The sequence below is a fragment of the Physeter macrocephalus genome, chromosome 14, assembly GCF_002837175.3.
Source record: "Physeter macrocephalus isolate SW-GA chromosome 14, ASM283717v5, whole genome shotgun sequence".
Classification (NCBI taxonomy): Eukaryota; Metazoa; Chordata; class Mammalia; order Artiodactyla; family Physeteridae; genus Physeter; species Physeter macrocephalus.
Window position 1 is genome coordinate 87,266,385 of NC_041227.1, and position 23,237 is coordinate 87,289,621.

The following is a 23,237-nucleotide window of genomic DNA, read 5'->3' on the forward strand; positions in this document are numbered from 1 at the left end:
GGATTAATTTAAACAAAAAAATCCGGCACAAAAACTATGACATTGATATGACTATTTTCCTTTCTGTGAGTAGTGATTCCTGGTTCTTCAAAAATTGGATTCAAATTTGTACCAGCTTTTAAAAACCTGAATACACATTCCCCTTCTCTCTAAACAAAACAGGGAATATGTATTATTTTTTTCTTATACATGATCTCTGCCCTGCCTCAGTGGACCACAAGTGCTAGGGATTTAGACTCGAAAAAGCTATTACTTTATTAGATTGTTTACAATCTAAATTTATAATCATTTGTAATTTCTTAAAAGTGCCAAGAACACTAAGGATTAAAATAAAAATCAAAGGCTAGGACCCTAAATTATCAACTATTCTTGTTATAAAAACTACAGTAATAAATTGTGTTGTGGTGTCTAGGTTATTAAAACCTAGTTGTTTCTAAAAATTCATTTGTAGTTTCTAAAATTACTTTCAGACTCCTGGTCTCCAGTCATTTGCTGAATATTCCTACTGAGTTCTTTTTAACCCTCTACAGACGTGTGAAATCCCGTCAGAGTGCTCCTATGAGGTGGAGGTGACAACTCCACAATCAGCAATAAGGGCCAGATTTCTATTTGACACTTTTGAGAATCAAGGGTCTCTTTTTGGTCTAAAACTGTTTGTCACTAATGACACACTTTCTATGTGATCTACCCAATTATGAGTTAAATTCCTTCCTTAATCTGGTTGGGTAGAATGAGCCCCCAAACAGGTAAAACAGAAACAGAAAAAGCGATGGAAACCCTGAAAAATTCCTTGGTGTTCTTATACTTTTTTGTTGTTGTTCATTTCTTCCTGCAGTCCCATCTGAAAACCCCACTAAATACCAACTCAGTTAATATGTATGAGGGATAGTATAGATGAGATAATCTGATTTGAAAGGTGAGATACAATTAAAATAAATACAAAACTCATTTAAGATGAAAACCCCTAGTCTTTTAAGGCTTCAAATATTTGGGATTCCAAGTACAGATTAATAAGAGAATCAAACCAGAAGATAATTTAGCAAGTGTTATCATTGGAACGTTATCACCAGAGTTTAAGAGAAAATGGTTTCTGGGAATGCTTTTATCCCCTGCTAAACAAGCTTGTTTGTTTTTACCTTTAAACTCAGCACCTTTAGGGTAACAATATGTACTGTACATCTCCTAGAGGGTATTTGGTCCCAATTAATTTGATCTTGTCCAGTAGACACCTGTCACTGCCGACCCAGCATTCATTTCCTGTTCTGGTCACAGCATCCCAATGTCTGTTTAGGCACCTACCCACTCTCACTCTCAGTCCGTGAGGTTTAACCTCAACCTCCTGGCTGGGGAGGGGCAGACCCAGGACCCAGGCCTGGCCTCTAAAAGCCCAGTTTCCCTCTGGTCAGTTGGGGGTCAATAAGCATCAGCCCTGGGACTTTCACTGGAACTACTAGCAAAACTACTGGAACTACTTCTGCTAAAACTGATAACTAAGACTGGAGCTGCTAGGGAAGTTAGCTGAGAAGAAACCCAACCTAGAAAGAAGCAATGTGACCGACGGAAGGAAGTCAAGTCCTGGAAACACTAGTTGAACACTTGGATCCACCTGTCCCTGCTAGAACTACTCTTGGTCATTTAGTTCTACCAGCCAACAAAATCTCCTCTGAGTAAAGCCAAACTGAATTGGCTTTAAGGTTTCTGTCATGCAATACCAAAAGCCCTATCGGATGCACCTTCCACTGGAACACAGTTTAGTTTAGGGAGACTCCAGGGTATCTGAAGATTTGCCAGCTTTTTAAAGAAAGTTAAGTAATGTGAAGAGAACCAGCAAAGGCCACATCCTTCAAAGCAGTCATGTGTTCTAGGGTAGAAAAGAGATTCAAAATGCTCATTACATATAGCTTTTAAAGATAAGGTTAAGGATAAAAAAAAATATGCATTTTATCAAACACAGAAATTATTCTGTAAAACAGAAGCTTAAATTTATACCGTGTTCTGTTAAAGAAAAGATAAGAGATAAGGGAGGACAAGACCACATTCACGGAAAGACAATTGGAATCAACAGTGAGTGAGTCACAGCAAAAAAGAACCAAGTGGGCCGGGAATTGACTCTTCTGGCTCATTTAGAGTCTTTTGTTTTATGGTTCAGGGAGATGCCAGGGAGCTCAGAAAGACTGATCCTGGTGGACAGAGAGATCAAAAACTCAAAGACACCTCCAGTGGGAAGACTTAGAATTAACAAGCATTCCAGTGCCATAGAACTTTTTCAAAATACTCCCCATCCTTCACCAAATACACACAAACAAGCAGATGAGTAGAGAATAATTGTTAAAGCTAAAATGGGTACGTGAGGTTTATTCTCTCTACTTTTATGCATGTTTTTAAATGTCTATAATATAAAGTTTTTTAAAAGCATTCTAAAGTTTAGGGAAAAATAAAGTCTGGAAGAATTAGAAGATCTAAGAAAATAATTTGCTTTTGAAAAGAAAGCAAAATAGCAAGTTGCTAGTGAACTTGGTTCTGGAAGTTTTGCCTGCACCATTTATATAAGCTAAGTTATCTAAGTTTTAGTTAAGAGGTATTATGATGAACTGCTGGAAGCTGTGAAGCTGAAAACCTAGAACTGATTGCAGTTCCAGTTTCTTAGAGCAAAATAACCCTCATCACTTGTTGTGAGATTCAACTGAGTTCTAAAGCACAGTGGTCTACTTTGTAAATCATAAAGCACTCTATACGTGTTAAGAAAATTATTTTTTTATATATCTGCCTAGTGAACTTCAAGATAAATGAAACTACCCCAACTTTTCATAGACCAGAATAATGTAGAAAAGTTCACAAGATTTCCTCAGAAAAAGTCCTACAAAAATTCATGGCGCAGGATAAGCAGTCAGCATTCTGCGAAAACCACCTTAGGCACCAGTGATTTTCAAGAATAGAAGGAAATGCCCAGGGATGCTTACGTGCTGAAAACTTTCTACAAGATGATATGAAATCTTCTATGATAATTAAGACTGGCAGAAGGCTGAAGGTCCTTGTAGAAAGCCCTCAAGAATCTATGGTGAGGCTGTGAAGAAAGACAGCCCTTCAAACTACTGTCAAAGAAAAACAATGTGACAAGTCTAGACTTTACTAAGGAGAGACGGTTAAGGAGAACTACTGCGATAAAGAGATGCTCAAAGCCTAAGCCAGAAGCATCTCAGGGAAGGGATGCGAGAGCCAAGTTTTTATACATAGACCCACATGGGCTAGGTAGCTGTGGAAAAAGAAGCGGGGGTGGGGTGGGGGATAGCCTTAAAACTCACTGTGCTAGATACAGCAGTAACAGGCAAGGTGAGGCAGGCAATGTTTGTGGCTAGACACGCAGGGCGGAGATCTGCACCTGAGATGAAGCAAGTGAACTACAGGGCCGGGAAGTTAGGCCTAGCTGTCCCAGTCAAACAGCCTAAGGTTATGTCAAGCACAAAATCTGATCGGCCTCGTCACTACTGACAGAACAAATATCAGATGATAATATCTACATCCTGTCTCGTTTAAGGAAAGTATCTAAATTGGGGAAAAAAAAAGAAAAAAAAAACGTTTGTGATCTTGGTGGTTTAAGAGAAGTAATAAAAGTGTGTCAACCAAAAAACAATGCAGGAGGCTACAAGTAAGAAATGAGGACACAGATTCAGGTGAAACTGAGAGTGTTCTGGGGAAGAGAAAGAGTCAGGGGCTCCTAAATACGAAATACACAGAGTTAGCTGCCTGTTGAGAACTGCGATCGACACTGACACAAGTCAAGAAATATCTGTCTTTAAGGAATCACGAATTATTCCAGCCTAGGGGTCAGCTAGGTATCGTGAGTTTCCAGCACATATTCTGGATGACTTCATCAGGACAATAAATGGTCAAAGGTCAGAGGCCATCCAGGCTGAGACATGCCTAAGTCACACATCCTCAAGGGCCTCCCGGCTCCATTTCAGTGAGCTCTCTTAGCAATACCAACACCATTCTGATTTTCCTCTCACAAGTGACAGGTTTACACTAGACAGTGTTTTAGGTATCTTTTAACACTAAAGTTTTACAGGTGCATGAAGTCAGGCTCAGAGGTGTTAGCAATTCATCCAATGTACATCTATAAAACACCTACTTTCAGCCAGGAACTGTTTTAGGAGCTAGTATTTCATTTAACATTATAAATTTAATACGAAGAAGTTGTATAAAAATGCTTTGGTAAACAAATAAAGGGTCCAGCTATTAAAAGAATCACTCTGGCAAATAAAAGTTAACAGACTAGCTGAAAAAAAAAAAAAAAAAACCCCTGAATTCAATTTTAATGTATCTGACGGCTGTCTGATCCATTAACCTACAACTGAGCAAAGAGGTGAACAATAATTTTACACACTCACTGCCTGAATAAGCAGGGTACTTTTGTGTCTCTTTGTCAATTTGAGGACTACTTCCTCCCTGGAGAAACAAACACAGAGAAATAAGGTGGGGGGAGGGGGGAGAAGATCTGAGGCACGCGCAAGTTCAAGACAGAAAAATCAGTTTGATTAAAAATGATTTGAAGTGCTGAACATTTACTTTGAGCCGATTTTCCAGAGAAGTCCAGCTCAATTCAGGAATCAAGAAACACAGGTAATTACAGACTACTACAAACCTCCTGGTGGGCAAGCAGAGCAGCACACTGGCTGATGACGCCAGTTCATAAAAAGTACCCCGCTCGGGGGCCACCATCACCAAGCACCGGATGCTTCCGCTCAGCGGAAGACCTGAAAAAGGCCCCGCGGGAGTGGGATCCAAAGTTAAGGACGTTAGAAGGCCTTTTTTTTTTTTTTTAACCTCCTTTTTCTGTATTTTGCACATCTGCCACGGAGACGGGGAGGAGAGACATTAAGACTGCAGATGCTGAGACAAAAACAAAGGCGAGGCAGAATGAACGCGAGTTAAACTTTCGCAAGGAATGAAAAGTCAACCTACGAACGCTCTCCGCCTCGTTAACAGGGGGCTTATGTAAATATAGGCCTGTAGAAATCCTAGGGCCCAGGGAGCCCAAGTCAAGGGCTGGGACATGACGCAGGAGAGGCACCACTCCGTACAGTGCCGGTATTTCTATTCAGGTTCCTTATACCCTGGGAATATAACTCCCAGGCAGTTCAGTCATACTTGACTAGTCCTTGTCACCCGAACCGCTCATATATCTTAATCAGCAAATGTGTTTAAAAAGTCGCACATTATTTCATTATTTCAAGCGCAATGGGTCCGCTTCTACGTTAGGGGTGCAAAGCGGTCAACGACCGGCCTCTAGGCTGGGGACGGGGGCTGCCCGGTCCCGACCGTCTCCGGACGCCGTTTTCTCTTTTTCGAGGCTGGGGGCACCCGGTGGGGGAGGAGAGGCTGCGGTCGCCGAAGCCCCGGTCCCCTGAGCTGCACTCAGGCCTCCCGGCCCAGCTCCCGCCGCGCAGCCGGTCCCCGGTGCAGCCCCCTCCTCCGGGCCCTGCCAGCTCCCGAGAGCCCTGCCGCCAGACCGCGTAGGCCTAGCCCAGCCCGGCCCGCCCCGCCTCCAGCCGCGAGGAACCACCTACCGCGCGCCGACTCCGCGGCGAAGGGCTCCCAGACTACCGGCTAAGCGACCGCGTCACCATCGAGCGCAGCGGAAGTAGCGGCTCTCCCTCACTTTCGGAGGAAGCGGAAACCGTGCCGGAAGTCGAGGGGCGGGGCAAAGGAGGCGCGGTCTCTCGAGCTCATGGCGGGGTTGTTGCGCGCGCCCGGCCGGATAATGCGGCTTCCGGGTGGCAAACTTTGGTCTCTCTTGCCTCGCGGCCTCGGGGTTTGGGACCCCGGGGAGGGGACCGCGAAGGTCATGCTGGGGCGGCTCCGCGCGCCGCCAGAGGAGGCGTGGCGGGCCTCCGGGCTCGCTGGCAGCTGCCTGCGGTGCCGGCTCCTCAGCACGGCGAGGCCGCTCCCGCCCGGGTCGTCAGGACCGGAGCCGAAGGGCGGCGGAGACCCCTCGCAGCCCCGGGTGAGTGCACACCTGGAGCCCTGCCTTTGCTCGCCAGTCAACCCTGCGCGCCCTTCCCATCTCACTTGGTCATAACCTCAGAAACCACTCGGCCTCAAGTTGTCCTCCACTCCGCCGGTTGACCTCCCTGGGTCACAGAATCTCATCCCGCATTTCCCTCGGGTTTGCACGGACCCTCAGCGGTAAAAACCTCAGAACCGACACCCTCTCCACGTGGTTAGATACCCGGGCTTGGATTTTAGTTAGCTTTTGCGCCAAGAAAGTAAGTTTCAGGTGTTCTAAGCGAAGGAGTGGGGGGGCGTCTCAACCTTATTTTTCCAATGATTGAAGCGTCAGAGCATTTTTATTATTTGTCACTTGGCTCTCCCTTCGGGGGCCTGGTGTGTATATGCTGAAATTGAGCACATGTGGGCCGTAGTGGCGTGCTGGATATGCCTTTTTTCTTTGGTTTCTCCCGGGTTCTAGTTCTGACCCCAAAAGAACTTAAGAGCCGGTAGGCTCTAGTGATAGGCAAGAGAAGTGGTCTTCGGAGCTGGGGGAAGGTTAATGAGTTAATTTATCTTGGGACTTGGAAAAAGTACAAAGAAATAATGATGCAGTTTGCAAGACGTTCCACTTTTAGCTGTCTTCTACTTTGGCTTTGTTACTTTTGGAAGCCAGAGTTAGGTTAACCTCCTAAATTTATTTGGTTTATTTCTATGTATTCTCAATATCAGCACAGGCAGGTGATTAACGGGTTTTTAAATCAGCAGTTGGGATCTGGGTCACACGTGGTAACAGTCATGGTGCTTGAGCCTTGGGTCTTTTTTTCCACCTGAAAAGAATTCGACTTAGGAAACCTTCCCTTGGAAAGAAGTGCCTTTGTAATTGTGTTAGGAGCCCAGTTGCAACTGCATCCCCAGAAACTTTCAGTATTTTCTCATCCCAAAGTAACGTGAAACATGCTGTCCATTTAATAAGATCGAGGCCTGTGTGTAGGTATCTTAAAAACTACTGTAATAAATTTAGTGTGATTAAATGTTTGCATCTTTCTAGCATTTTTATTTTTGAAATCTCTGCCCCAGTAGCCTGTTTCCTGGAAGTCCTTAGCCATCACATTTGCTGTTGGAGGAGTTTTACTGGCTGGGATGAAGTACTTCAAGAAAGAAAAGACAGAGAGTAAGTAGATACCATCTGGTCAGTGCTGAGTAAAATCCTTCCTGGCTGTGGACTGGCATCCTTTTGTCATTGTTGTTTTTAAGCTTTTTATCTAGAAATAATTTTAGGTTTACAGAAGAGTTGTAAAAATGACAGTTTCTATATATCTTTCACCTTTCTTCCCCTGATGTTAATATCTTGTATAACTATGGCTAATTTATCAAAAGAGAGAAATTGAACTTCATACAGTACTGTTCACTAAACTACAAACTTTATTTGGATTTCACCTGTTTTTCCACTGTCTTATCTGTTCAGGGCACCACTGTCTAACCATGTGAAAAGACTTATTGTGGACAGATCTGGATGTAGATAGTAAGAAGTCCAGAGGGTGCAAAGATGACTAAGGTGCAGTCCAGCCACTGAGGCGCCCATGACAGTGAAACAGACACAGAAGTGAAGGATTCACTAGATGAGGTTCTGCCAGGCCAGAGGGATTTTCACGGCAAGGAACTGCTCTGGACTAACACTCGGAGTGTTTAGAAACTGTTTACAAGAACTTTATATTTTAGTGAATATTTCAGGACGTTTAAGAATTGTTTTAGAAGTTTCCAGTAAATCTTTAAAGTATCACTTACTCTGTTTTGATTCTTTAGAGAGTCTCTTTTGATGACATTATACAAAGGATAATGTTTACATCTGGGAATGAAAATTCATAGGCTTTAGAACTTTAGGAATATAAGATCCATATTGATATACAGGTATATTTCTTTTGTGTAACAAGCAGTGTTTTATTGATATGATTTTCATATTTTAATAAGCAGTTAAGTTTCTTCAATTTCAAAATGAAACAAATCTGACAAACTAGGAAAGTAATGGTAGAGATGATTATAGAAAAAGCCAAGCTTCTTTTGACATTAGTTTGGAATTTCACCTTCAGTTAATAATTTTGTTTTATAAAAACTTGTATTATGAAACAGGTTTAAAAGTGTACGTAAGTTGTTTGAGAGTATTTGCTGACATGATGCCTCATCATCTCCAAATACTTTATTGTGTATTTTCTGCAAACAAGGACATTCTGCAACATAACCACAATGCAGCCATCAAAATCAGAAAATTAACATCTATATGTTACACCGTTCAATCTTCAGACCTCATTCAAGTTGTGCAACTGATGCCCTCCTTTTATTTATTTTATTTTATTTTATTTATTTTTTATTTTTTTGGCTGTGCCTTGTGGCCTGCGGGATCTTAGTTCCCCAACCAGGGATTGAACCCATGCCCCCCACAGTAGAAGCACAGAGTCTTAACCACTGGACTGCCAGGGAAGTCCCAACTGATGCCCTCCTTTTATAGCAGAAAGATCCAGTTCAGAACCACACCTCATACCTAGTTTTTTCTTTGGTCTCCTTCAGTTTGTAACAGTTTTTCAGCCTTTACCCGACTCTCATGACCTTGACAGCTTGGAAGATTACAGGCCAGTTATTTTGTAGACTGTTCCTTCGTTTGGGTTTGTCTGATGTTTTCTCATGGTTAGATTCAGGACGCTGTGTTCTCATTGCATTTAGTCAGGTGTCATATGATTTCAGTTTGTCCCATTACGGATTTAAGTTCAGTTTGATCACTTGATTAAGGTGGTGTCTGTCAGGCTTCTCTACTGAAAATGTAATTAGTGTGTATTTTGTGATGTATATTTACACATGTAAATATTATGTATTTATACATGTAAATATTCTGTTCCCCATCAAACTCTCAATTCATTTATTTATATCAGTGTGATTCATGATTTCCTAGCAAGCCAGTGAGTTGTAATCCATTATTCTCTTTGGCTTGACGCTCACATTGTCCCAGATTGGTCAGTGGGAGCCCCTTCGACACAGGCTTCTGTTTCCTTTTGATATGCCTCCTATGTGCTTTGGGTTCTTCTTTAATTCTGACACAAAAGGATGTTCTAGGTTCATGTACTTTCTCTGCCCCAGTCCTGGTATCAGCCGTTTCTCTAAAAAGCCTCATTTCCTTTTAGTGGAGGATGATATTAGAAGTCAGGATATGAGCTCATTGCCATTGGGGTGTATCTGCCCCTGGGTCCTTTCAGTGGACAGAGCTAGGAGAGAGATGTGTTTATTTACATCTATACTTATTTCTGTATCTATATATATTGAAACTATAAGTTTGTATTGTACCTCCCATTTCTTTCCAATACTTCAGCGTTCATTCTAGTTTTCTCTCCTCTGTCGTTCTCACTCCTTTTTCATCTGTAGCTCTTTAATGTATTTACTTATTTGGTCAAGCCCCTGTATGTAACTGATCTCCCGTCGCTGCTGTCCTCTCCCCACGCAGCTGCCCTCCTCAGCACACTCAGGCTCAGACACCCACTGCCAGGCCACCCACCTCGCCCACTTGGGCTCAGACATTCTGCTCTGCTGTGCCCTCACCCCCATCGTGGCCACACCTGATGGCTAAGGACTGAATTGTTCTGGAGGAGGAAGAAAATAGTTTTACCACTTTCTTTTCTTGTAGTCCTTACTATATACAATAGCGTTTGATTTTATTTTATTGTTTTATGCTTATTTCTCTTAAAAGATTTTTTAAGCTTCTTGAAAACTGAGGCTATTTCTTCCACATTTTGTGCCCTCAGTCAGTAGTATAGAATGAACCATAGATAAGGCATTTGAGGACTTGTGGTTAGATTGACTTTTTTTTTTCCCCCTTCGGTGTGTGTTCGTGTGTGTTTAAGAGCTGGAGAAGGAACGGCAGCGAAGCATCGGAAAGCCTTTACTTGGGGGCCCATTTTCCCTCACAACTCATACTGGCGAGCCCAAAACTGATAAGGACTACCTGGGTCAATGGGTATTGATTTATTTTGGTTTCACTCATTGCCCTGATATCTGTCCAGAAGAACTAGAAAAAATGATTCAAGTTGTGGATGAAATAGGTAAGAAAGCCATCTCTTCCTATAAAAAAGTATGTTTACTTGATGTCCCTAATGTTACTATGCTTTTCACATTCTTATATTACTGTTAGGTGGAGGGTTGTAATTTTTCAGTTTGTGAGAACATAAAATCTCAGTGTTAGGCTTGTTAGTGGCTGTGATTCCCATGACCTTATTCTTTACCAAAGGAAGCTTGTTTTGATGCTAAATGTTAGGTTGCTTAAAAATGTTGGTGTGGTCTGGGTCTCCCTTAACTCTGCTTTGTGTCCCTTTCTTTTTGTAGCCTTTCATCACTGACACTGCCATTGCTTTTTCCCTGGTGACTGATGGTTAGACTAGGAAATCTGTGGTATGATCTGTGATGTACATCCTTCTTAAAATGAATTATTCCAGGATATTCAGTCCTTATTAATAGTTTCTTTGCCCTTGAGAAATGGTGGGTGGGGTGGGGGAATCCTACAAACATTGCATTGGATTAGGAGACAGGATATCCATGTGATGTGATTCTAAGTAACAGCATGTGTGCAGGGGTGCAGGTATTTGATAGGATATCTATCTGATTGCACCACAGATGTGTATATATCTGCCTTTCCTGGAGGCTGTCCCATCCCTTTCCCCATCCGTGTTAGATGTCCCTCTGTGTTGCCTTAACACCTTGCTGTAGCACTCCCTACATGCTACTGTAATTGCTGTTTGTCTTTTCCCTTAGAATGTGAATACTGATTAATGAGAACTTTCTTTCAGATAGTATTCCAACTCTGCCAGATTTAACTCCACTTTTCATCACTATTGACCCGGAGAGGGACACAAAAGAAGCCATCGCAAATTATGTAAAAGGTGTGTTTTATTCACAATACTCTATATCTGTTTAGCTCTTACAGTTTTTGAAAGATCAGCTTATTTGGACCTTGGAATGCTTTGTAAGATACGGGGGACATATGGTACTGTCACCAGTTTTACAGGTGGATGAAAAGAGTCTCAGAATTGTGATTGTGGCCGGCAAGTAAATAAATAAGGAAGAGACCTCTCAGTTCCTGGTACAGGGCTCTTTATTTTGTCACAGAGGAAAGATTGAACTTGGCCTTCATATATCAACAAAGTAAAGAGAGCTTTGAATTGAGGGGACACATTGCTTCTGATTCCAGCTCAGTACCTCACTCTTTCCTTTGTAAAATTAGGACATACAGACATTCTGGGAGTATGTTCGTTGAGAGAGTAAAGAAAAATTATTAAATATAAGCACATTTTGAATTCATAGTGTATATTTTATAAATCTAAAATATTAATGATAAACACATTTATAACCATTTTAAGGAAGAATTTCAATTCAAACATCTCAGCATGCACTTAAAAACTATTAGAAGGTACTTTTAAAGACTATAAATTATGGTAGAATTAAGGGTGAATATTAAGGTTCTTATGAGCTTGGGTAATTTCTCTGAATTCAAGTTTCTTCAGCTGAAAAAAAGTGATGAGAATAAAAATCTGATCAGACAGGTTTTGTTGTTGTACTAGTGTGTGGAACATGCGTGCTTAAAAATCAGGAATTTCCATTTTAATTATGGTGGAATTGATTTAAGCTACTGGTCAGAAGGACTAATGAATAGTTTCTATTTATTTTTATTGTATGATACCTTCTAATGCATATCCACTAAAACTTTGAGTTATTTTAAAATGTGTCTTATGTAAGACCTGGTGTATATTTTATTATTTAACTCATGTATTGAGAGATAGTTGACATATAAAAAGAGTACATACTTAAAGTGCACAGTGTGTTACCTTTTGACACATGTGTGCACCTGGGAAACCATCACCACAGTCAGACTGAACAAAATCCATCACCCCCAGCAGCTTCCATGTGCCATTGCTAATTCCTCCTTCATGTCCCTTCTCTGCACCCACCTCCTGTCTCCAGGCAACCACTGATCTGCTTTCCATCAATATAGATTAGTTTGCATTTTTAGAAGTTTATGTAAATGGAATTATACAGTATATGCTCTTTCTTTTTAATGACTTCCTTCAGTGTAATTATGTTGAGATTCATCCATGGTCTAGCGTGTGTCAATAGTTCATTCATTTTTATTGCTGAGTAGTATCCCATTGATGGACATTGGAGTTATTTCCAGTCTTTGGCTATTACAAATAAGCTGCTGAGCACTCATGTACACGTATGTCTTTGTGTGGACACATGCTTTCATTTCTCTTGAGTAAATACCTGGGAGTGGAGTGGCTGGGTCATATGATAGGTGAATGTTTAACTTTTTAAGAAACTGACAAATTTTTTTCAAAGTGGTGGTACATTTTTACACTCCCACTGGCAGCGTATGAGAGCTCCAGCTCCTCCACATCCTCGCACACTTAGTAGGGTCAGTCTTTTTAATTTCAGCCACTTCAGTAGGTGCTTAGTGGTATCTCATTGTGGTTTTATTAATGCATTTCCCTTAATAACTTTTAACATTAAGCATCTTTTCATGCCGTTATTTGCCATCTGTTTGTCTTCTTTGGTAAAGCGTCTCCACATCTTTTACCCATTTTTATGGGGCCGTTTATTTTTACTTATTTATTTATTATTTATAGTCCTGATACAAGTCTTTTATCAGGTATATTATTTGCAGATATTTCCTCCCGGTCTATGGCTTGTCATGTCAGCCATGGCTTTTGAAAGAACAGTTTCCATTTTGATGACGTTCAGTTTATTAGCTTGTTCTTTTATAGATAATTTTCTGGTTTCATATGTGAGAGGTCTTTGCCTAACCCAAGGTTACAAAGGTTTGTTTTCTCGTTGAAGTTTTAGAGTTTTTATTATATATAAGCAGAATTTATGTCCACAGTTTACAGGTATGTCAGAAATTTGAGCAATAGCATCGTTATTTTCTAAAGCAGTAAAAAGCAGGTATAACTCATTGGGTGATAAATGATCTCCAATTTAAATGTGTGTCGTATTGGCAATTGTTTATTATCACATATTAACCAAACCTTAGAAAATCCCCAAATGAGTAGACATTTGAGTTGCCGTACCTAATGGAAATAACAAAACCTTATGGTAATATTCTTCATCAGCAGGTACATACAGTGATTGATGATGTGATCATTTCTAGTTGCATTTGGGGGGGATTTTTAAATATTTAAGTTGGTATTTAGAAAATTACTGCAATTTCAACAATTTTTTGAAAAGGTTTGGATGTGCAACTAATTCAGGTTTCACGCACCTTCTCTTCATTTAGTCAGAGCGTAGGGAAGAAGAACAAGCCACCTTGCTCTTTCAGTATCTGAGCAGTTTTTCAATTTAGAATGAGTTAGTCCAAAGAATAAAAATAGGCTACCTCTACCTTTGGAAGAAGGTACTGCTGTTAAATGTTGGACTCCGCTCAGTAGTCTGATGAATCCAGGTGTTTTAAGTGACATCCCCAGCTTACTTACATAAATTCCAAAAACTTAATAGCAAATGCATGCTGTGAGATTATGTGTTAGAAAATGAGATACAGGTATTTTGATCTGGTATGAACTAATTGTCAGCAAACTTTTTTCTCATATGATACCATGGAAAACTGTCGTGCTTAATTCATAATAATATCTTTAAACTTCAGCATATCTCAGAACTACACCTAAATATTTAAGAACCACTAAATTAACAAAAATTGTGATTTAAATAATTAAAATATGTTCCCTCCAGGTCTTTACTAGTCATGAAAGGATTTGACTTATATATTACCAAAAACCAACTTTTGGTTTCATTGCTCTTCTCTATTAATAGCCTGTTTTAAGTTTCATTGATTTCTGCTCTAATTCTCTTCTTCTGCATACTCTGGATTTAATTTGCTCTTTTTCTAGATCCTAAGGTGGAAACTTATTATATTATTGATTTTAGATCTTCTTTTCTACTCTATGGATTCAATAAGTTGTGTTTCCATTTTTATTTTATTCAAGATATTTTTAAAATTTCTCTTGAGAGTTCTTCTTTGGCCCATGTGTTATTTAGAAGTGTGTTTAATTTCCATGCGTTTGGGGATTTTCCAGATATCTTTCTGCCATTGATTTCTAGTTTAATTCCAGTGTGATCTATCTTGGTGAATGTGACATATATTACAGAGGAGAATTTTCATTTGTTCTATGCGAATTTGTTTTTCTTTGAAACATGAAGAAATGTTTAGGGACTCACAGGAAGAAAGTGGCAGTAGGGCTACTGTATAACTGATACTGTTTTTTGAAGTGTAAGGATGGTTGTTTTGCTTGCTTCTTTTTCACTGTCTTTCTCATTTTTTATTTAGAATTTTCTCCCAAACTGATTGGCTTAACTGGCACAAAAGAAGAGATCGATCAGGTGGCCAGAGCATTCAGAGTGTATTACAGCCCTGGCCCCAAGGACGAAGATGAGGACTACATAGTAAGCAAATGCACAGCTTTCAACACCTGAACAGGCTCCCAGGTCCCAGACATTCATGTAGCTTTCCGTGATGACTGGCTTTAAAAATGAAATTAAAACGAAAGATAATCTGAGATCATAGCAAATTCCTTAAACTAGGGGTGTTTGAAAGGATAGAAGAAGTATATATTTTTTTTGAAGGATGATTGTTTAATTTATATATATATATAAATTATATATATGTAAATTATATAAATCATATATAAATTATATATATAATGATATATATACACAATGATATATATAAATTATATATATTATATAATTATATATTATATGTATAAATATATAAGTATATATAATATATAAATATATATAAATACATATTTATATATATAATTTATATATATATCATTGTTCTTAGAGTTTAATTGCCTGCTTTTCTAGTGGCATATAAAATTATAGAGCAATATAAAATCAGATATCTTAGATTCAATAGAATATAATATAATCGTTTGGGGCAAAGCTCATTTTAGTTGATAAACATTGTATTGGTTTTCTCTGCCCTCAATGAAGAGGTATAAGAAATACACTCCTTTTGAGAAGTAGTGTTAGGCCGTAGGGAACTGTGTTTTTGGGTTAAGTGAGTAAGAATTCTGAAAAGCAAGAGAAAAGAAAGCCATAGGCAACTAGACTCCCCATAAGATTTCTTTTCATACCAGCTATGCATTTGCATAATTTTGTGTTTAGTTGCATTTGCAGCTATTATGCTCTGCATAATTAGGTACTTAATAAAGTTTTTTTTAATGATGAAGAACAAATGCTATCAGGTTGTTCTTCTGTAGCTCTTACATTAAAGAGCCGTCTTCACGTTCATCGGCACTGCCCAGGAGTCCTGGGTCACCTTGTTCCTCTTCTTGTCAGTGGTTTCACAGTGAAACATAAGCGCCACCCCTACGCACCCAGTTTCCTTCTCAATGTGGACGTTTTTCCCTATCACGTGAAGAGTTGACATTGCATTTTAGTATTATTTCAGGTTTTTTCCTCAGTTGTCATGCTCTAGTTTCTCTATAGTATTGGTTAGACAAAGTGATTAATCATAAGAGCCTTTTCCAGCTGCAGAGCTGGTTTTGTAGAAGGAAAGATGGTCAGGATCCTGAGTCGTTGTTCTTCCCGCAACACCATGGCCAGCTCCCAAGAGTGACATGCAGAGGGGACATCCCACTGTGGTGCTTTGTCTCTACGGCCCACTGTGATTTCCTCACCACTTTTGAACCTGGAGCACATGTGCCCCTGCAGCTTTTTTTTTTTTTTTTTTTTTTTTTTAATATTTTATTTATTTATTTGGTTGTGCTGGGTCTTAGTTGCGGCAGGTGGGCTTCTTAGTTGTGGCATGCGAACTTTTAGTTGCAGCATGCGTGTGGGATCTAGTTCCCTGACCAGGGATCGAACCCAAGCCCCCTGCACTGGGAGCACAGAGTCCCAACCGCTGCACCCCCAGGGAAGTCCCAGCACTGTAGCCTTTGGCCTAAATTAAAAGCACGTTTCTGGTCCCTTTGCCTTAAGCCCACACAGTAATCTTATTTTCTAGTTCTGGTGCCTCATAGATTTAGGGAAACTTGGGCTCATGGGAGAAAAAGACAAGAAAATTAGCATTTTCTTCTTACACCCTAAGTTTAAGGAAAGTAGAGGGACCCTACTGTGGTTTCCTCTTGTCACACCAGCAGCATGAGAAGAGTGAGAGGAGAGCAGAAAGGAAGCTGTGGAGAAACAAGAGCTTTTCAGAATTCTTTACTCTTCCTATGAAAGAGAGTTGTATTGACTGGTTTTGAGGTTTAACTTATGATGATAGTGGGAGCAGTTGAGCTAGTCAATCTGACTTCCATTGCTGAATAGTTTTATTATATTGTTTACATACGTACAGTTGTAAACTAGGTAACACCCTTTAGTCTTGTTGCTTATAGCTCATAATTCTAGAGTTAAAATAAATTTTACAAATTAGAGCAAACAACTTATAAAACTCAAGTAAAACATTCAGTTAACATAATAAGAGACACTTGGCTGAAACCGAACCACTGCTCACCACGGGAATGTGATTTGAGACACCCACCTCTAAAGTCAGCCGCCCCTCATGGTTTTTTATTTAAATTACTTTGAAACCTTTCATTGTGTAGCTTACCTGGTCTGATTGATCTTGACTTACTAAGAATGCATCTTTTTCTTGTCTGACCGTAACCAGCAGTATACGGCGAGGTGCCAGTGAGCTCATAAACATAAATCAAATAAGGTTTGGGCACTGAGATTTGCACTCTAAGGTAGCCATGCAGATAATCCAGAATATGGATATTAAGTTTTTTAGTCTTAAAAATCAAGATGTAAATATGTACGTCTTACGGAGATTCTTGGATCCTCTAGAACCCATCCCAGACCCCATTTTGACAAATAAATACTGGTCTACTGCCATAAGAATGTGATGTTTGATAAGTATCAGTGAGTTCACTGCTGTACATTTGCCAAATCAACCAGTAGGGGGAGACACTCTCCAGCTTCTTGGGTTTTCCATTAGTATGACTTCTGTCCCTTGAGGTTACAGATTTTAATCTGCAAGATGGTATAGGAAACTTCTCTTAAGATTTAAGGACATGTAGGGAATGAGGGAGTACCTTAAAGGTTGAGATATAAAGGAATGAAGTTTTCTTAATCTTGATAGCAACAGAGGTGAGCTTCTGGCTTCGAATATGAGTGGCATCCTCTGACCCATAGTATATGTAACCCAGGTTCCAAAGTTTAGGATTCCACTGAAAGCTAAATGTGCACATCATTGCGTTATATGTATAGTATTACATTACTTTCTAAATATTAATTAGGAAATACTTTTGCAAAAGAATACAAATAGCTTTCACACCTAAGAAAAGATGTTCAGTTTTATTCACAATGAAAGAAATGTGAATTGTATAATGTGATGCCATTTTTCACCTGTTAGATCAGAAAGGCCAAAGATATTGTCAAAATCTAATTTAGGAAAAGAGAAAATGCTGCAGTGTTGGAGTGAAATTGGACCAGCTGGCACTTTCATGCATTGTTGATGGGAATTAAACCGATACATCCTCATAAGAAGGCTGTTTGTCAGGATCATCAGCATTTAAAGTGGAATACTTTTTAGGTTAGAGACCCCATTTTTTGGAATTTGTCCTACAGAGATAACCAATAGCATTGTTTGTAAAAAAAAAAAAAGACTGAAAACCAAGCAACCATTCTTTAAAAGGCTACTAAATATGTACTGATACAGAACAACGTCCAGTATATTGCTAAGTGAAGAAACAAGTATAGTGTGTTGTTAATTCTGTCTAAAAAGAAATAGGTGGTTATTGACACGCTAATAGATGCAGAGTTTCTCTGGAAGAATAACAGCAGGAACTGGTGATACCCTCTGAGGAGAACTGAGGGAGTCTGGAAGGAGTGGAAGACTTCATTGTATACATTTACTGTGTATTCTTTCATTCTTATTTACATATGATTTGCTGTGCCCACAACCCAAGTGAACACTGAGACATGACCACTGACAAGTTTGACAGTTTGAGTAGAACAATATGTTTATTATGTATTAGAAAGTAATTTATGTGAAGAACACTCATAAAATAAGCCCAACACACACTGAAATTCTGGTTTTTTAAGGGGGAGAGAGAATAGAAAGAATAGGAAAGAGGAAGAAATGGGGAGAAAGAGAGGTGTAAGCTGTGGAGTAGGGCTTTAAGAGACACCTGGAGACCTGGTTCTGACTCTGTCAGACAATTGGAGAAACGTGGGTTCCCTGTCCTCCTTCAGTGAATTACTCCCAACCCCCATCAAGATCACCAGCTGTCTGAGCCCTCTGGGTCTGCATTCTTTCCTTATGTGAATAAGCAAGTGGCTTTTTCTGTTTACTCTCTCTTTATGAATGTGTGTGTATAAAAGCACAAAAACCTAACAGACACATCATGTGTCTGGGTATATTTGGGGTGTCTCCAGCTTGGTATGTATGATCGCATTCCTGTCTTTCTTTTTGTCTTGCCAAACAGCAATCAAGCCTGGAATAAATTCCAAGGATTCTAAGTGCCAAGTCTTCAACTCATTTAAAATTGGATTTGTGGAAGCATAGAACTAAAAAAAATTGATGGCTAGTCTAAACTTTAGGTGGAGCTAGGAACACTTTAAGAACTTTGCCATGAAAGTGGATAATGGATTTAAGGTAAATCCTTGGGGGTGTAGCACTTACGGCTCCTGAGGAACTTCTGGGTGATGTGCTTCAGGTAGGATTGTTCAGCATAGTAACATTTCTTAGGGGAGGACAACACTCGTTGTCATGTTTCGTTTGAGTCACTAATATGAGGACTAAATACTGTATTAGAATTTATATATTATATATTTAGGGGTTACTTTTCTGTTTTTGTCTGTAATATAACATGGTCAGCAGAATGTAGCCCGTTGAATGATAACCAGCTCTTCCTAAAACATAAAAGAATATACCCAAGAACTTAATAAAGAAAGTATTTTTCACCGACACTTTTAATCCCGTGTGGTATCTCTTTAAAATATGGTTAAGGGGTCAGATGAAATATTTTACTCATAAATGTAGGCTCTTCCCAAGCAGGCTTTGCTGTTCCACAAGCATTGGCTATTTCATGAAGGCTGGCAGTGGCCATTTCGTAGAAGTGCATTCTTTTTTCAGAAATTGTGTGGATGAGTGTGTTAAGGATTGAACCAAAAGAATTCCAAGTTCTAGCTGATGTGTCAGGCAAGAGTCGGCAAATTTCTGGAAAGATTTTAGATAATTCGTTGCTGTGTATTTAGTATAGTAGACTTAGGCCTGTTCCATAAATAATAGATGCTACAAAGGTTGCTTAACTAGTAATGTGAAGTCTCTTATCCTGCAGCACTTATTCAGTAAAATAAGCAGCTTATTTTGGTGAACTTTTTGTCATCCTCTCTTTCCCCCTCTTTTCTCTGCAGGTGGATCATACAATTATAATGTACTTGATAGGACCAGATGGTGAGTTTCTAGATTATTTTGGCCAGAACAAGAAGAATGCAGAAATAGCTGGTTTGATTGCTGCACACATGAGGGAGCACAGGAAAAAGAGCTAGCCAAAGCAGCGCGGCCGTGTGCTCTTCTGCTAACGAGGAAGGAAGCTTTGTCTCCCATAGGGGCCGATGCTTATATGTACATGCAGCCTACAGAATGGCCTTCATACCAGGAGAACGCCTAAATTTTGGGCAGGGCATGCTGCTCTTGGGTTCAGCAAGGATGGATTCTTGGAACTGTAAAGATTACAACCCGAAGTCTCCCAAATGGTCGCCTTGAGACCAGAGGACCAAGTTGCCATGAAACCAGCGGAATGGACCTCAGGGAAGGACACAGCCGGAAAAGACGCAGCCATGGGGTCTCTCCACGTGAGCAGAGCCCTCTGATCAGCATGGCTGTCCCTCCAGTGTCTTGGACTCTTGCTCTGGCAGGTTGTAGTGAATTTCCAGGAAGAGCGTAACTTCCATAGTGACCTTGCTTTCCTCTTTGAGTTCTTGGTGGCTGACAACAATCAAATTAGGCTCTCTGACATTCACAGTTAATCTTTATGCTTGAAAGTATTAGTGTAGTCTTGCTTGTTAATGAAAATCACTGTCAGGTTTGCATTGTGTTCCCCTGTCAGCAGGTGCTGATTTTACCAATGGAGAGAAAATCTGTTGTTTGGGGCAAACCATTAGATCAGATTCCTTAGGGATCTTTCATGTGATTTTTAGCTGAATGACGTTCCAGGCTTTCAGGGACCTGCCAAATGGGTATAAGAGGATACAAATCATGAGTGTGTACAGAGTACCTTCCTCCCTGTACTGGATTGCACTTGTCTGAAATAAAGGTGTGCTCAGTTTTGCAGCTTGGACAACCGTGGCCTTTCTTGTGGGTGCAGAGATGGCAGCTTATAGCTCTCTGGGCTGAGACCCCCAGACTCGAGGGAGCAGGTAGGTGGGTGCTTGTTAAAGTGCAGGTTCCCGGGCCCAGGGCTGGGTTCACTGAGCTGAGGAAGGATGCGAAGACCTACGTTCACACCTGCCACCCCAGGTACCTCTGATGCGATGGCTGGGGGACTGGGGCCTCGAGAGACTGTTTTGAGGGTGGAGGGGGGCAGGTTTGGATCTGGGTGAGTTAGGTGCGTCATCTTCTGGTGCATCCATCCACAAAGTGCTAGGCAGAAAGCCATTCAGGAAGATGCTGGCTTTTGTTTCTGAATTTAACTTCCCTGCTGTCTGGACTTGACCGTTTATCACCATTCGCCACCTGAAGATGCTGCAAAGCCTCTGAAAGTCTCAACAAACCGTAACAGGTGTGGCGCCTCCTCAGTACATGGGCTTTCCTTGCACATCAGTTCTGTGCTCTGTGAACGTGACACGGCGCTATCTTCTGGTTTTTAAATTCTCAATACTTAATGTTCAAACCTACTATAGATATTTATGTCGAGGCATGTGAAAAAGAAAAGTCATGTAAACTCTGTAGTGGTTATGGGCTGAACTTTCCCCCAGATTCATGTGTTTGTTGAAGTCCTAACCCAGTGGAGACAGTCTCTAAAAGGGTGATAAAGTTAAAATGAGGCCTTTAGGAAAGGCCCTCATCCAACATGCCTGGTGTTCTTATGAGAAGAGATTGGGACACAGGCAGAGAGGAGACCATGTGAAGACACGGAGAGGCCTGCAGAAACAAGCCCTGCCGACCCGTTGATCTGGGACTTATAGCCGCCAGAACTACTGAGACAATAAACATCTGTGGTTCAAGCCCCGGTGCTGTGGTACTTTGTGACAGTGCCCTAGCAAACTCATACAGTGCCATTCTCCTTTTAGGTTCCCATACTAAAAAATTACCAAGATTTAGTTTATATAAACTTCAACTCAGGACTAGTTGATTTGGAATGACTTTCCTAGGAACCTTGTCAAGAAGGTGAGGAACTTAGTAAAAGACTGCTCTCATGTAACATGTAACAAAGATCTTAAGTATCTAAAATGCCAGACATTTTAAAAGATGGTCTGTTTTAAGCCACAGAACATTTGTGTGGATCACTTTGCAGCAGCTTGTGCCGGAGAAGATTCAGTCTTCATTCTCAGCTGTTACAGGTTAGAGCTTGTGTCATGATCCAGAAAAGGAACAGAAGCTTTTGCAGAAACCTTTTATTTGCTCTTCATTCCAGTGTCAAGTTTAAAGGCTTAGAAGCAGGGAAAGGCACCTCAGAGATGACAATCCAAATCTCTCTACTCATGAGCGGACAATCCCAGAGATTAAGGTGCTGGCTTCTCTCCTGAATCTAGATTAGAACTTGGGTCCCAATTTCTAGTCAGGTCCCTGCCTGTCCCAGTGCTGTGGGGCACTCGTGGGGACCTTGTGAACCCAGACAAAACGGGGGCGCTGTGTACCCATCGGGCAGCATTTCCATTGTGAGCCTCAGGAAGTTAAGATCAAGGCTGCCTCTCAACAAAGTGCCACTTGCAGACCTTGACCTGGTGGGTTTGGTGTTTTTGCTGGACTGTTCAGTGGAATTAATACTTTAAGAAATGGCATTTATTTGAAAATTATAAGAATGCTGTCCATGCAGCAGGCCCGGAAGTACTTTCTGCATCTGGCTGTCCGTGAGGTAGCTGATACCTCAGGTGTAAAAGCCGAGACTCACTGAATACCAGTAGAAAGCGCGTGTGGGTTGGACGGCTAACGTGAACCCAGTAAGTGATTTGAAATTGTGAATGCACCTGCGTGAGAGACTGTAAAATATCTCATTGTTTTTAAATACAAGGTTAAAAGAAATTAAAATTTTCAAATCGCCAACAGTGCTCTAAAGAGGTGTTTTATTTTGCATATAGCACAATTTAAATTGTGTGTGTGAGAGAGCTACCCTTTCCAAGAGCAGTCACACACAAGCATTTTTCATCCATTTAGCTGATACATTTTACTCGTTACATTACTCTGTAAAGATATGGGTGGTTATTCCTATTTATTAATGAGGTACCATTAATAACCTCTAGCCACGTGTTCCTTAATACCCTCTTTAGAACTTAGGTATTTTGTATTCATTTAAGAATGTACTTTAAAGTTTGTCTTTCCATGATGATAACATAAAAATTTGGAATATACAGAAAAGTTGAAATTTTTAAACCACCATCGTTCCACCACCAGGAAACTATTTGGATGCATTTCCTTTGGATCTTCAACATTAATCTTTCATTGTAGTGGAAATCCACCAATGTATTCCTTTAAAAAACTAGACATGGCAGGTCAAGCTCAAGTCTCTCTAACCAGCACTCCCCCACCTTCCTCATAGGCAAGTGCTGTTTAGTGTTGGGTGGGTATCATTCCAGAGTATTAAGGACCCAACAGGCTGTGTTCTTAGGCTCCAGTTATGAACACTTCAACTAGCACAGTGCTCAGTTTTTATGTAGCTGTTATTTTTGTTATATTTTGTGTAATTATATTATTAAACTTTAAGGTAGCCCGAAATAGCCCCCTCTTGCCAAGGTTAGGTAGTGGATTAACTAGAGGGAAAAAAAAAAACAGTTTTCAGGGCAAACTTCAGTTGTCGCCTCACCATTGTTGCTTGATGGCATCATTTCAGGCGTGTTGGTGGAGAGACTTCGTTCTCTGGGAACGGTGGCGTGGAATTGGGGACCACACGGCCGGTGACCCTCAGAGCTGGCCGGACTCGGGCTGCTCCCCTGCAGGTGTGGCCGGTGTGCGGCGCCTGCACGCAGCCTGTCCGTCCATCGTGCGTTGCTCCTCAGGAGTTCATTGCCCT

The 23,237-nt window shown here is 40.6% G+C and overlaps 2 protein-coding genes across 16 annotated transcripts in view; one reads left to right on the plus strand and one right to left on the minus strand.

Moving 5' to 3' along the window:
* ADPRM (ADP-ribose/CDP-alcohol diphosphatase, manganese dependent) overlaps positions 1-5,659 on the minus strand; it is a 421,658-nt gene extending 415,999 nt beyond the window's left edge. For 4 of the 14 annotated variants that reach the window (XM_055090470.1, XM_028499399.2, XM_028499398.2 and 1 more), the window contains exon 1: positions 4,643-5,448. In XM_055090470.1, the coding sequence (XP_054946445.1) occupies positions 4,643-4,691 (49 nt within the window). In that variant the 5' untranslated portion in view covers positions 4,692-5,448. Of the gene's footprint in view, positions 1-4,642; positions 5,450-5,567 lie in introns of those variants that run through there. The other 10 variants (XM_028499406.2, XM_007117845.4, XM_028499405.2 and 7 more) reach the window with 6 other exon arrangements.
* A 47-nt stretch (positions 5,660-5,706) lies between these two features.
* SCO1 (synthesis of cytochrome C oxidase 1) lies at positions 5,707-22,219 on the plus strand. 2 transcript variants are annotated; one of them, XR_003682891.1, is made up of 7 exons: positions 5,707-6,004; positions 7,072-7,162; positions 9,876-10,073; positions 10,815-10,907; positions 14,339-14,454; positions 18,492-18,661; positions 19,423-19,506. XR_003682891.1 is itself a non-coding variant. In XM_007117849.4 (6 exons), exons 1-6 carry the CDS (start codon positions 5,729-5,731, stop codon positions 19,555-19,557), a joined length of 909 nt encoding a protein of 302 aa, XP_007117911.1. In that variant the 5' UTR covers positions 5,707-5,728; the 3' UTR covers positions 19,558-22,219. The 2 variants fall into 2 exon arrangements, 1 of the variants encoding a protein (XP_007117911.1); XM_007117849.4 differs by lacking the exon at positions 18,492-18,661 and having other exon boundaries at positions 19,423-22,219.
* Positions 22,220-23,237: the final 1,018 nt, after the last annotated feature.

Coding starts and splice junctions, on each gene's coding strand:
- SCO1 (XM_007117849.4), top strand. CDS start 5,729: ATGGCGGGGTTGTTGCGCGCGCCCGGCCGGATAATGCGGCTTCCGGGT. Junction 6,005..7,071: donor GAGACCCCTCGCAGCCCCGG/GTGAGTGCACAC, acceptor CTGCCCCAGTAG/CCTGTTTCCTGGAAGTCCTT. Junction 7,163..9,875: donor CAAGAAAGAAAAGACAGAGA/GTAAGTAGATAC, acceptor TGTGTGTTTAAG/AGCTGGAGAAGGAACGGCAG.